This window comes from Emydura macquarii, unplaced genomic scaffold (assembly GCF_026122565.2).
Source record: "Emydura macquarii macquarii isolate MOO-44397 ecotype Brisbane River unplaced genomic scaffold, CSIRO-AGI_Emac_v2 contig_499, whole genome shotgun sequence".
NCBI lineage: Eukaryota > Metazoa > Chordata > Testudines > Chelidae > Emydura > Emydura macquarii.
In genome coordinates this window covers 16560463-16573915 of record NW_027130636.1, presented here as the reverse complement: position 1 = coordinate 16573915, position 13453 = coordinate 16560463, and the positions used below count along the sequence as shown (strand labels likewise).

Here is a 13453-nt window from a genome sequence, read left to right as displayed (position 1 = left end):
TAAACCATCAGACTGCTGGTCTGGCTTCTCACATGGTGGGTTGGTAAAACAAGTACTTGGCCTCAGGCAGGACAGAGGGCATTTGCTCTGCTCCCATTAGCTGGCCAGGAAGCAAAAACTGAGGTCTCTTGGGTAACTAAATGAGGAAATTGATTATCCATCTGCATCTTGTTCAGTATTATCTCAGAAATCCTACCTGCGGAACCTGTCAGGGAAGCCCTGATCCAGGCTCCTTTAGGATCGACTTCAGTTACGATGCAGCATCAGTCCACTGCCAGTGGAATCCTTATCTCCCGGAACCAGCCCAACCAACCCATCTATACCTCCCTGCAAATATCTGGGCGCATGATGGAACGTGACATTGGCCAACAAGCCCAGTACCGCATTACCTGCAACAGAAACTCAAAGAGATGGGACTTGCTGGGTTCAAAGCTGGGCACTGGGGGATGGTGGCTCTGCTGATTCTGCTGACATGCCAGCAAAACCACAAAGGCTGAAAATCCCTGGGAATGCTAGTGTAACATCCACCTTAATAGAGAAATGCAAAATGTTTCCTGAATTGTCACGCTGCCATCAGAGGAGGCCAGCGTGAATGTGAGGCCAGTGCAGAGAGGCATGTGAATGCAGTTATCTGGGCTTTGAAGGACACCGTGGGAGCATCTCTCTAGAAACCTTCTGCTATTACCATCTCCTGACAGAGCTACAGGAAAACTCACAAGTGCCCCACAGAACAGCAGCAATGGAGCTGACATCCATACAGCACAGAGGGCAGGGGCAAACATGGGCAAGCCCTCTAGCTCCCTCCAACCACTCCCCGTCCCCAGTGGAATCACACCAGGCCAGAACTGAGGTGAGGGAGGAGACAAGCAGCCCAAGGCCCCCCCTGCACGTACACTGGTTCCTTCCACACTAGGCCTCCTCTTCCTCCCTCCCCACCCAACTGCCAGAGAAGCCCTCGCGGCATGCCACAACTGCTGAGCTGTCGCAGGGGTCTGACAGAGGCTGAAAGCAAACAGCTTCCATGCCCAGCCATGGGGATTAGCCGCTCGTTAGCTATTTAGGCTTCAATGGCTGCTTTGTTCTGTGGGTGATCAAACCTCCCTGTCAGCAGAGCTCTGGCTTCACTGCTTCTCTTTTCATGAACGCTCCCGCGCCAGCACCACTGCCCAGAGACACGGAGCTCACATCCTGCAGCCGCTCCAGACCCTGGCTGGGAAGGCTGGAATCCATGAGGGGAGAACCAGCCCCCTCTGCAGATGCAGAGCTACAAATTGTACCATGCCACACAGTGACACCGCCTGCACTTCCAAGGCCGGGCAAGGGACCCCACAACTGAGAGAAATGCGTGTGTAAGAACAAGGTGAAAGAGAGAGGGCCCTGTAGACATGCGTCCACCTCCCAAGAGCCCCCCTCATGGTCTGGAGTGGCCCTGTGGTGCTCTGCCTCTTCTCAGGGCTTCTCAAAAACCCCACAGCCTGGTTTGGCTGCTCCAGTGACTTAGCCACCAGTTGAGTCATTTAACAGAAGCCCCCCCTCCCTTCTGGGGTACACCAGTCCAAACAGACAGACAAAACCCCACACAGTCTACACCCCAGGCCCTCCCATCTTGATGGTCTGGTCTGTCTTCCTGCTCTTTTACTGAACAACAACTCTCAGCATTCCTGCTGGAAATCCTCCTCCTTCTCCCACCACTGGGAGAGGACATACTCCTCTGCTCTTCTCTGTCCCTAAAAGGCTCAGCTAAGTCACGTGCCCTTACTGCCTCTCACTGTCAGGGAAGGGAGCAAATTGTGTCACAGGTGGGGCTGGGCCTGGGCCTGACCCCCTTTAAAGGGGCCGGCTGCCCAATGACAGTCGTACATTCTCCTTCCAGGAGAGGGCAACAGCAGTAGGACAGGAGGCTACACAGGTGCAGCAGTGTGGCAAATGCTGGACTATCACACAGCAGTTGGAATGAATTCCCGTGACACAACAGGACAGGCAGGGAGTATCAGGATTTCCTGTTCCTGGCCTCCCTCCATTGGGTTTGATCCCCTCTCTAGAAAGTTCAGATCTAAAGCAATTTTCTGACTTCCTTCCATCGCAAAACACTCAACTGTCCTATCGATGCTGGTACCAAATCATTCATGCTACAAAACCTGCCTCTGCCGTGATGCCCACAAATCACCCTCATCTGGCATTGCTTAGGCGAAGCACCAGCTGGGATTTCTGTTTTTCTGCTACTCTCTCCATTTCATTGTTACCTCCCACTTTCAACCATCTCCATCCCATTGGTTTGCTTCATCCACCTGATCGACGTATAGACTGTGAGCTCTCTGGGACAGGGGCTATCTTCTCCATTAGCTCTCTGTATTGTGCCTAGTGTAAGGGGCCTGATCTTTGATTGAGATTCCTAGGTGCTGCCATAGTACTAGTGTAAGAAGCAGCACCCAAAAATGTGCTATTCACTTTACAGAGGGAAATAAAGACCCTGCTGTGAGTAGCTTGCGAGCTCAAGCCAGACATGACACAAGTGAGGATGAGAGACAAGAATGGAAGGAGCAGAGGCAGGCGAGGGTTGCAATAATACGATCACATGGGCACTCAACAAGGCATGGGCTCCTCATGATGGGTCTGTTTAATGAGCTCACTGACAGGCCGCAGGGCCGAGGGAGGTGTTTGCAAGGAGCTGATTGAGGAGACAGAGGTGGGTGGAGAACATCACCGGGGAGATGGTTCCATGCCTGGGGGACTCATGCAAGGAGGCACAGAAGTGGCAGAAGGTAATGAAGAGAACCCCAAGGCACACATCACTGGCGGAGTGCAGGGGTGGGTGGGAATGTGAGTGGAGTGCAGGGCACAGACACAAGGAGTGGGATACACAGTGCTGTAGGGAGTCTATATGCCATTAAAGGACTGCAACCCCCGCTTCCCTGCCAACAAGGCAAAACTGAAGCTTTGCCTGACTCCATGACTCCGGGCAGGCATGACACCTGACCCACGAGGAGGTGGGTTCAGGATGGGAATGTGCTGATGGAGCTGATGGCCACTGGCCTTCCTTGTGGAAGGGGGAGGAGCTCCTGGAGCTCTCTGGAGCCCAGCCCAACATCATCAGCAGCAGCCTTGTCAATGTCATCTGGAGCAACCTCCCCACTGGACTTCCTGGGACACTTGCCACATAACAGAAGCCCTACATTGTCACAGCAGCCAGGCTAGTGCTTTCAGCATGGGCTAGTCGATTCCAAAGCCACCTAGACCCACAGCTGGTGACGTAGGACAGTTCACCCAGGAAGGAAGGAAGGAAGGAGTCTATTTTAATCACTCCCCCATCTGGTCATTTTCGATACAGTTCTAAAGAAATGACATGGAGAGCTGTACATCAGGGGAAGGAAGGCTCCCTTTTGGCTGAGTCTTTCCTCAGCACCTTTTAAAGAGAGCAGATCAGCAGACAGACTGCTTGTGGGAGGTGCTGGAAGATCCTGAGTCCCGGTCTCATGGGGATAATGTGAAGTCCCTCCTCCCCAAGGAGATGCGCTTTCCAAGTATAGAGAACCTCAATCCCCATTTAAAAAGCTGGCTAATGCTCCCACCACATCACACTCAATTCTGATAGACGTTGTTGTTCCAAGGGCAATGCTCCAGAACACCCGGGATGGAGGCCTGCCTCCTCAAAGGTATTTAGGTGCCTAACTCCCATTGTAGTCAATAGCAGTTGGGTTCCTTCATACCTCTGAAGACTTGGGCCGAAGTTACCATTATTACCCTTACCAGCAACAAAGCATGTCCAGCTCAAGCAGAGGGGCTCTCCAGCCCCAGCTAGGTAGTGTCTTGTGTGACAAAGCTCTTCCTCTACCTCGATGGGTCCAGCGCTTCCTTCTACCGGTAGGTCAGGGAACTGCTTCACCCCTTAGTGTTCTTCCACTCTCTAGTGGTGGGTGAGGGCAATGCAGCCGCTCTAAGATGGCTGCTCCCTGCTGGGTCCCAATCTTGTCTCTGGTTCTCAGAGGCCCTTGCCTCTTCATTTGCCCCTTGCCTCCAGTGAATGGCTGGTGGGAGGGCCAGTCCCACCCTCGCCTCCGGGCCCCAACCCAGAGACCCTACAAGTAGCAGCCTCGTGCTGTGGCTTCAGGAAAGCTGCTAGCTTCCCTGGGTTAGTTTCCTGTGACCACTGACTTAATCTCCGTACCCTGCTCGGACAGGGGCCCTTCCTTGGACTTCTTGCCAGGGGAGGCTCTTGACCCCTGACAGCCCCACTAGGTGTGGTAGTGACAAACCAAATGTCCAGTTCAATCTAACCCTGCTGGCAGGGTTTTTCCCTCAGGGCCTACAGGCCTGGGAAAGGGCCTTTGCTCTCTTCAGGCAGGGTTTTCCCTCCCTCAGTCTTTGAACCTGCAGGGTTCTCTCCTGCCAGTGTTCTGCTCCTTCTCTAAAACCCTCCTGGCTCTTGACAGCGTCTTGCCTGCTCACACACTCTGGTAGCTCACCTCACTCCCACAGCTCCAGCCACACCCTCTCTCTGGAAGGGAGGCTTGTGTTAATTAACCTGGAGTAACCCCTGCTCAGCTACTAGGGGAAAAGGGACTTGCTGAGCCTGGGTCTGATCTATTGGCTTTCTAGCACTCTCCGGTAGCCATCCGGTCTGACCCTATCGCACCTATTAAACAGTGCAAGCTGGCTCAAAGCAGCCATGAGTTAACACTGCAGCTAGGATGGGCACAACTAGAACAGTGCTGGGAACAAGGGAAGGGCAGCCTCCTCCACATTTCATCCACTTTTTTGTCAAAATTTCCCACCCAGTTCTAGCTCAGAGTCACAAGACACAGCCTGGGCTGTAGCCACCCTGACAACAATTTAAGCTAACAGTCTCCTACCTGATCTAGTCCAACAGTAGCAAACTGCCTGTGCTAACTACTTGACCGCCCCAACACCAAATGCAGATTCCCCAACAAATGTCACTCCCCCAGGGCTCAGGAGGAAAGGTGGGCCTTGCAACACGACAAATCTGCATTCAGGTGACCCAGGAGGGGAGGTGCTTCCTCAGCAAAGGACTCTCACGATGTGGGGGAGCCACAATGGCTCTCAATCGCTGGCTCTCAATTGGAATGACCACTCCTCCCAATCTACTCTTCTCTGCCTCAGCTATAGTGTTTGTGTACTCCAGCTAGCGCGCTGTGGCTCTTTGTCTCCCCCCTAACCTCCAGGGTCTGGCCTGGCCTGGACCACGTACAGAGGTCTGTAAGTCTGCCACTACCCGTGAGTTTCCTGACTTGCTCCTTTAGTTCAACTAGTAGGAGCTTGTACTTTTAGATCCAGAGGCTTTGGGCTCACTCCTTGCCGCGGGTTACCATTACACTTACTTACATACACAAATATCTAGTAGGTGAGCATAGAGATAATATGGAAACAAACGGCTTTACTGCAGGCAGGTTGGCTGTTTGATTGCTTCCTTTCACCTACTATGCATTCTATTTCCCCCCTTTCCCTCCGTAGAGGAATTTACATGCACTGGAAATGAATCTTCTCTTTTGGTTGCAGCCTTCCATTGGTTTAGTCTCACCAGGTCCTTTTGCAGTTTGCTTCTGGTCTCCACTATGTTTGATACTCCTCCAGTTTTGGTGTCATCAGCAAATTTAATCATGACTGAATGTACATCAAAGAAATGCATAGCAGAGAAAGAAAATGATTAACTGGTCTCAGTTCCTAATCGGTTAGAGGCATGCAGGAGAACTCTGCCAGCAATACAAGACAACTCCTCTGGGGACTGATGAATTCAGAGCTGAACCTTCCTAGGGTAGCTGGACCCACACTGGTTTTGTCTGTGCATGCTTTACTATCGAGATGAAAGCTGCTCTGCCGAACACGCGGAAATGCTCCCCTGTAGCCCAGAGGCCACCCCTGAAAATCATGGATGGTCCAGTCTTAAGCTGGCATACATGGATGTCATTCCACTGAAGCCAATGCACTTATGCCAAAGGTCTCTCCCCATAATTCTGCCAAGAATACAGTGTTTAGAAATCAATTCCTATGTTTGCAAGTCTGGAGAAATTAATATCCAGCTAAAGATCATGGTATTCAGTAACCCTGCGGCCTCCCTTCTGAAAGCTTCCACCCCGTGTCAAATGGCATTGTTGTTAAAAGTCTTCTCAGGTCCCAGCCACAGGTGAGAACATGGAACTGAGTGACTCTGCTTTACTACCGCAACCGTGAGATGTCTGAATGCAAGCTAACAATCAAAACACACTCCAAGACACTCCCGCTGGTGAGCATGGGCAGATAAGTGCAGAAGGCTCTGAAGGTTCCTTGCCTGCCGAAACTTTATCAAGGGGAAATGCCAGAAAAGCTCTTTTACTCTTAGTGGGTGCAAATATTCCACTCTTCTAGAGCATGGCTCCACCCCAAACATGACCCTGACCAGCTGGGGGAGTGGTTGCATCCATGTGTTTAGTTCATATTACCTGAGCTTATACCAATGTTCACACATTCTGAGCTGTGTTTTAGAGGCGGTTGGACATGTGCATGAGATGACTATCCAGAACATCACACAACCTTGAAACGGCGTGACTGTATGCATTGCTGGGACTAACGATGAGCATCCAGTTGTGCAATACAGCCTTAAACAGCCTACGAAGGTGCTGATATTGGGGGGCCTGGTTTGACTCCACATCATGAGGGAGTACTCCTTCCATTTGTCAAACACCAGCTCCAGGAGGCACTGGTGGCAATGGCCAGCTGACCATCAGGCAGCAATCACCAACACAGCACTTCCACGAATGGAACAAAGGTGGCAGATACACCATGTCCCAGACAGCCCAGTAACATTGATGCCCATATGTGCACGACAACATCACAGCCAGGAGACTCAGTGCAGTCACCTGCATTGTCCAGCTCTAGCAGTGGAGGTAACATTGTAATGTTGCAGGTTAGGAGACCAGTCAAGCTCTGGCTGACCCAGGACACCTCTGTGAACTGGGTGGGGAGGCTTGACAATTTCTAGGCAGGAAACTACTCTGAGTCTCCCAAAGGAGGGGGTGGGAGGCAGAAGTCACAGCCAGCTGCTGGAAGTGCTGGTAAAGTATAGTCCTGTTGGGAACTGAACACTGGGGTGGTGGCCTCTGCTAGACAGTTGTATCCTCTAGACAGCAACTCTGGACACCAAGGGGGTATAGCCAGACTAGTGAGATTTAAATGAGAAATTACTTATGACCAATCACAACTCTCCCACACATACACAGACACTCTCTTCATAACATGCTCCAGGCAAATGAATCAAATGAATCTTTCGCTGGGGTGAACTAAAGTGATAGTTCCACAATGGCCACAGACCCTCTGACTACAATCACAATACCCAGAGCTGTCGATCTCCAAGTGCTTTATAAAGGTGGGCAGTAGCATTATTCCCATTTTACAGAGGAGGAAACAAAGGCAAGGGCAGATAAAGTGACTTGCCCACAATCACTCAAGAGCACTCAGCAGCAGAGATGGGAACAGAGCCCAGATTTCCAGAGCCCCTATCTAGTGCTCTATCCACTAGGCCACGCTGCCTCCCCTGGAGCAGACTGCTGTGAGGAAAGAGCCCTTCCACTGTTACAAGAATGACAACATTGACTCCCCCATATCCCCAGACACCTCCCCAAACAACAGTAAAAACCAGCAACAATCACCAGCCAACCATCCCAGGCAGAGTTTATACCCCCAAAAGTGAGGAGAGCCATGAAGTGCCCTGGGGATTTTCTAGTGCTATTGGTCTGCCATGATACCACAGTGATGGGCGACAGGATAACCCCTAAGATAGCCAGAAGGGAGCTTATCCAACATTAGCTCCACGCCATGGGCCCAAGACTCCACTGCCTTGAATCTGCAGAAGTGATGTTACCCCTGTGTCCAGCAAGAGCAAAGAGGATGTAAATTGCAACCAGGTCATGATTCTCTGCTCCTTTGTTCCTGTGCTGGTATTTCACAACCACTGTGCACAGGCCATAACTGACTCCACACCATGCAAAGTGTGGACAATCAGGTTCCATATCCAGAGTGTGACATTCAGACTTTCTTTTAATCATCAGGCTCATGATATTTGCAGCCTTTTTTAAAGACCCAGCTCCTGGAGTCCTGTGATCACACAAGAATCTCAGCTTTTATTGTAAATACAGTAACTTTCTGGCATGGTTGCTGAGAAAACCCTGAAAATGTGGGCTGCGGGTATCCAAGTGGCTCAAAAGCCAGAAGGCAAAGAAAAAAACCCCCAAACATGTGAATCTTTTTTAAAACTCTCATGATTCACAGGCCAGACTCATGATTCTTGGGGGACTGACTCATGATCCTGGAACACTGGGGATGGCAATACCGGAAGCAGCGGGGAAGAGACCCCTCCCATGCTTGGCATGCACTAGCAACAGCCAGCCCAGACCTGGGTGTACCGCTTGCCTGCAGGGCCAGGGCTGATACTCACTGGTGGTGCTTCCTGTCATCTGGATGATGCATTTGGAATCCCGGCCCATCTCCCGGGAGTTGAACGGGCGCACTCTCACTGCCACCTTCACGGATGCTCCCGCCATCTTGCTGGCCCCAAAGTCACTCTCGGCAGCTGGGGTCACACTCCTGGCAACTCACGGAATGCCCTGGAAGGAACCAGAAAGCATGTTAGGAAAGTCTCCAAGCTTGGGGCAGCTGCTGAGGGGTCTCCCAGGGCGGGAATCAGAAGACAGAGGGCTCCCCTGCAGCAGCTCCCCCTTGCTGCCTGCTGGTGTCCCTGTGAGCTGTCCTGGTCACTGCTGTGGGAGGCTCACCACTTCCACATGGTCACATCTGAGACCCAGCAACCAGCAGCTTTCTGAGTACCAAGAGCACACCGTAGCCTCGATGTCCCTGTGCGCTGACACCGGTCTGGGGCTCAGAGTCAGGAGTGGGCGTGGCACACACGCACAGATTGTGTCTCCACTAGGAAAGAATGGCGTGTTCGTAACTCCAGTTCATGAGCCTAGTGAAGACGAGGCAGTTTGACGCTTTCCCGTGAGCTAGCCAGTCAAGTGGAAGAGCCTGAAGCAATAAATCCTGGCCCCATCTCCCAAAAAGCCACACTCTACAGAGCACACACCAATGGAGAGCACACTCCTGCAGCCATGCTTTCTCCCTAGCCTTGGTTACCAGCCTCCTGGACCCCTTTCCAAGCTGCTCCACGCACAGAGGGCCTGCTTCTGCCCACCACTGACTACCTTTACCCCTCTGGTAACACCACGGATTTCAATGGAGTGATTCCTGACTTACACTGGAGTAAGTGAGAGGAGAATCAGGCCCAGCAAGCAAGCTACTCTGCAGAGCCTTTTCCCACACAGAGGAAATCAGGAGAAGGAAACAGAGCAAAACCAGTGTGAGCTCAAAGCCACACCCCAGATGCTGCTTTTTCTTGCATAGCCCCCTAAGTACTTCAGCTCTGACTAACTCCAGGCAGCAGAGACCTGCCAGAGCACAAAAGCAACTCCACAAACAGACGTGTCCTGTCCTTCATACAGAGCGCATATTCCCTGCCACTCCCCTCGCTCTGCTCCAAAGGAGCACAGTGGGGGTGGGAGAAGGGAGCTGGGCAGAGGAGGAGGGGAAAAGAGATTAAATTTGTTTTGATTAGACTGGGGCGGTGGGAGGGGGGAAATTAAACCCTTCTCAGCAACCACTATTATTTGACACTCATTCAGCTCCTGTGAAAAGAACTGAGCCGTCCTAAGTGTTTCAATGTGTAGCATGCTATATAAATGGGTGTAAAATTCTGTGAGGAGACTGTCCCCAGATTGTATGGCTTATTCGCTCTCCAAATTATCTTTTTTTTTTTTTTGCAAGCCCAGTGAATGCAGGAGTGCAAAGAGCATGCTTGTCAAAAGAGCACCCGCACGTCTTGCACGGAGATGCTGCTGGCACACTGGTCTTTGCACTAATTGTGCACTCAAGCAGCAGGAAGCAGCACCGTGCTGGTGAAGGGGCTAGCATCTATTCTGAGTGCATACCTACATCTTAGCTAGGCTTGGCAAAGTGCCATATACACTGACACCTTGGTATTCAAGGTTTTGGCTCCTTTTCCATTTCAGCCCACAACTGGGTCCTTACTGACAAAACTAAGCACTGACTGCTGTCAGAAGACTGGGTCCAGCACAGCCTAGCTACAAAAAATTGAGCTGCAGTCTGTTCTGCCTCCCTCATAATCAAGAAAGTCGCCGGCTGAGTTCTGCTTCCAGAATATTTGCTCTCGCTGATTTTGGAAGCAGAAAAGGTACGTTTGATTTTCAGAGACCAGTTTCAACTCTCAGCTAAACAAACCTTGCTTTGCTGAAACTCAGCACATTCAACTGTAGAAAGTAGCAATACACGTGGACACAAACATGTCCTTTTACAGCCTGACCCTAATCAGATTGTTTGGTTTGGCAGTCCTGAAAGCCTTGCTACTGACCTACTGTGGGGGCATCTCTTTTCTTTCCCACCTTTGGTCTAACTAGACTCCACACTCTTCGGGACATGGACAGTCTCTCACTATTAGAATTCTTTGAGGGGGTCAACAAGCATGTGGACAAGGGTGATCCTGTGGATATAGTGTTCCTGCACTTTCAGAAGAGCTTTGACAAGATCTCTCACCAACGGAGGAAAAGTCTTCTCATGGATCAGCCACAGATAGGAAACAAAGGGTAGGAATAAATGGTCAGTTTTCACAGTGGAGAGAGGTAAATAGAGGGTCCCCCAGGGTCTGTACTGGGACCAGTGCTGTTCAACATATTCATAAATGTTCTGGAAAAAGGGTAAACAGTGAGGAGGCAAAGTTTGCAGATGATACAAAAGTAATTCAAGATAGTTAAGTCCAAAGCAGACTGTGAAGAGTTACTAAGGGACCTCACAAACTGGGTGACTGGACAACACAATGGCAGATGAAATTCAATGTTGATAAATGCATAGTAATGCACATTGGAAAACATAATCCCAACTACACATCCAAAATGATGGGGTCTAAATTAGTTGTTATCACTCAAGAAAGAGATCTTGGAGTCACCGTGGATACTTCTCTGAAAACATCCACCCAATCTACTGTGGCAGTCAAAACAGCTAACAGAATGTTAGGAACCATTAGGAAAGGGAGAGATAATAAGGCAGAAAATATCATAATGCCACTATCTAAATCCATGCTACGCCCACACATTCAATACTGTGTTCAGTTCTGAGTCCCCACCTCAAAAAAATATATATTAGAATTATAAAAAGCACAAAGAAGGGCAACAAAAATGATTAGGGGTGTGGAACAGCTTCCATATGAGGAGAGATTTAAAGGACAGGGACTGTTCAGATTAGTAGAGAGATGACTAAGGGGGGATATGATAGAGGTCTATAAAATCAGGAATGATCTGGAGAAAGTGAATAAGGAAATGTTATTTACCCCTTCCCATACAGGGCTGCATTTAGGGGCAGGCAAACCAGGCAACCGCCTGGGGTGCTGGGCTTGAGTGGTGCCAGGCTCACGGGGCTATTTTTGCTGTTAGCCACAAAAGGGAAAAATCAAATGTTTGAAGTAAAATGTTCCAGGTGTTCCGTATGTGGATTCATTATTCACTAACCTTCTAGAATGTTCTGGATCTTTGTAGAATCTCAAGGAACCATCCCAAGTTTCTGAGAACTACACTTTCCTTGGACTACCTAGAACGTTGTCAGCCATGCCCTTGCAGGTATAGAAGGGGCAGGATGTCGCCAGTCAGTCAGGGAGATAAAAGAACAAAGTGAAGGGAAGTGAGAACCCAGCTGTGATATTGTGAACCTTGTTTTATTGTGTAATAGTGAAAGTGTACTTGTGTATTAAGACCCAAAGAGTGTAAGAAGCGATTAGTAAAGGATATATTTTATGAGATGCCAGAGATATCTATCTGTATCTACGCAACATTATAAAAGAAATACTGTAATTTCTTTTGCCATGTTTAACACGCAATGTTTGATGACTTTCTAAGACTGCAGAACATAGACTTTTGCTCTCCCCAATACTATCTGTTTCCCCCTGTAGAAAATAAAAGCTGCCCCCAAAGAAGCCTTCAGGAGCTCAGTATAGGAAATGAAAAGATTAATTGCAATCTAGTTTGCAGCAAGGGGCAAATTGGATGAGAAAATATCTGAAAGAGAACACCACAGACCAAGCTTTAGGCAGCACTGATCGCCCCAGTGCAGAAGAATTTGAGGAGCAAAGCATAAACGATGGAAGTCCTGTTACTAAGAAATTAGCAGATTAACCTGAAGATAAGGAATGCAAATGTGAGGAAAATGATGGAGAACCATCCATTTGTCCTGGTGGCATAAAGGAGAATGATGATAAAGAAGAATGTGGCTCACAAAAAAAGGAGAGTACTGACAAAGAAAAATCTGGTTTATATGAAAAGGAGAGAAATGATAAAGAAGAATCAGCCTCGCATGATGACAGAAACAGCAGTGAGAAAAATTGCAGATCACAAATCGATACATCAGATTCTGCTTTATGGCCGGCGATCCTAAACTCTGCTGATATTGATCATACAGTTTTGAACAGGCTGGGCAAAATTGAGGATATGACATTTCCAGTAAATGAGCTGAACCGTTACTTTTCAAAGTCGCACTGTAAAAGAGTGCTCAAGAACGGGGAGAAACTGAATCGGTGTTGGCTCGTTTACTCAAAATCAACGACAACATGTTCTGTTTTTGTTGCAAGATATTTGAAAAGTATACCAAATCATTGCTTGTGCTTTAAGCTCCTGAGGCCTGACCACAATTCCTGTTTAAAAGGGCAAAAGAAAAGGCAAAGAATAGGAACCTCCAGGCTGCATAAGAACGCTTGGCTTATCTGAAAAACATCCCTTAGAAAAAATACTGCTTCTCTTTTCCGTTGTGGCTCCCTGTTCTGTCTTTCTCCACTTTTGGTCCAGTCCTTTCTGCCCCCTCCCCATTTCAAATTCTTCCTTTGGCCTCCTTTTTTAAAGAAAAATTGTAATTTAATTAAACATTTTCTGTTAAATTTTTCTTAAATTTTTTTCAGAAACATTTGTTTTGCTGGAGAAAAAAAAGTTCTCTTACTTTTTAAACTTTCTTTCCACTGCAAAAAAAAGCATGAGAAAAGTTAAAAAGGAAAGTGGGAGGGTGAGGGTTTTCTACCAACACATAACGTTTTTTTTCCACTGGAAAATTAAAAGAAATGATTTTGTGGAAAATGGGGAGAGGGATGGAATTATTTAAAAATGGAAGAAAATTGGGGGAGAAAGTCCACAAAATGGAATGTGTCATTGGGAAATGGAAAGGACCCAAGTGAAAATCTTGCACAAACAAAAAAAAGAGTGTTCTGCTAAAAAACGGCATTGTCTAGAAAAAAAAATTGTGATGGAAAATTTTTGACATGCTGTATGTATCCCACATTACAGAAAGCTTTATATTGAAGGTCCTACCCTTTAGAGAGGTATTTCCTATTTTTAAATTGTGCTTGCATGACCCTAGAATC

General features: G+C 48.7%; 1 protein-coding gene across 1 annotated transcript in view; it reads right to left on the bottom strand.

Annotated features, from left to right (window-relative positions):
- KIF1A (kinesin family member 1A) overlaps nt 1-13453 on the bottom strand; it is a 149493-nt gene that overhangs the window by 109769 nt on the left and 26271 nt on the right. Inside the window, exon 2 of the mRNA XM_067539025.1 lies at nt 8426-8594. Coding sequence (XP_067395126.1) covers nt 8426-8531 — 106 coding nt within the window. The 5' untranslated portion in view covers nt 8532-8594. The remainder of the gene's footprint in view (nt 1-8425; nt 8595-13453) is intronic.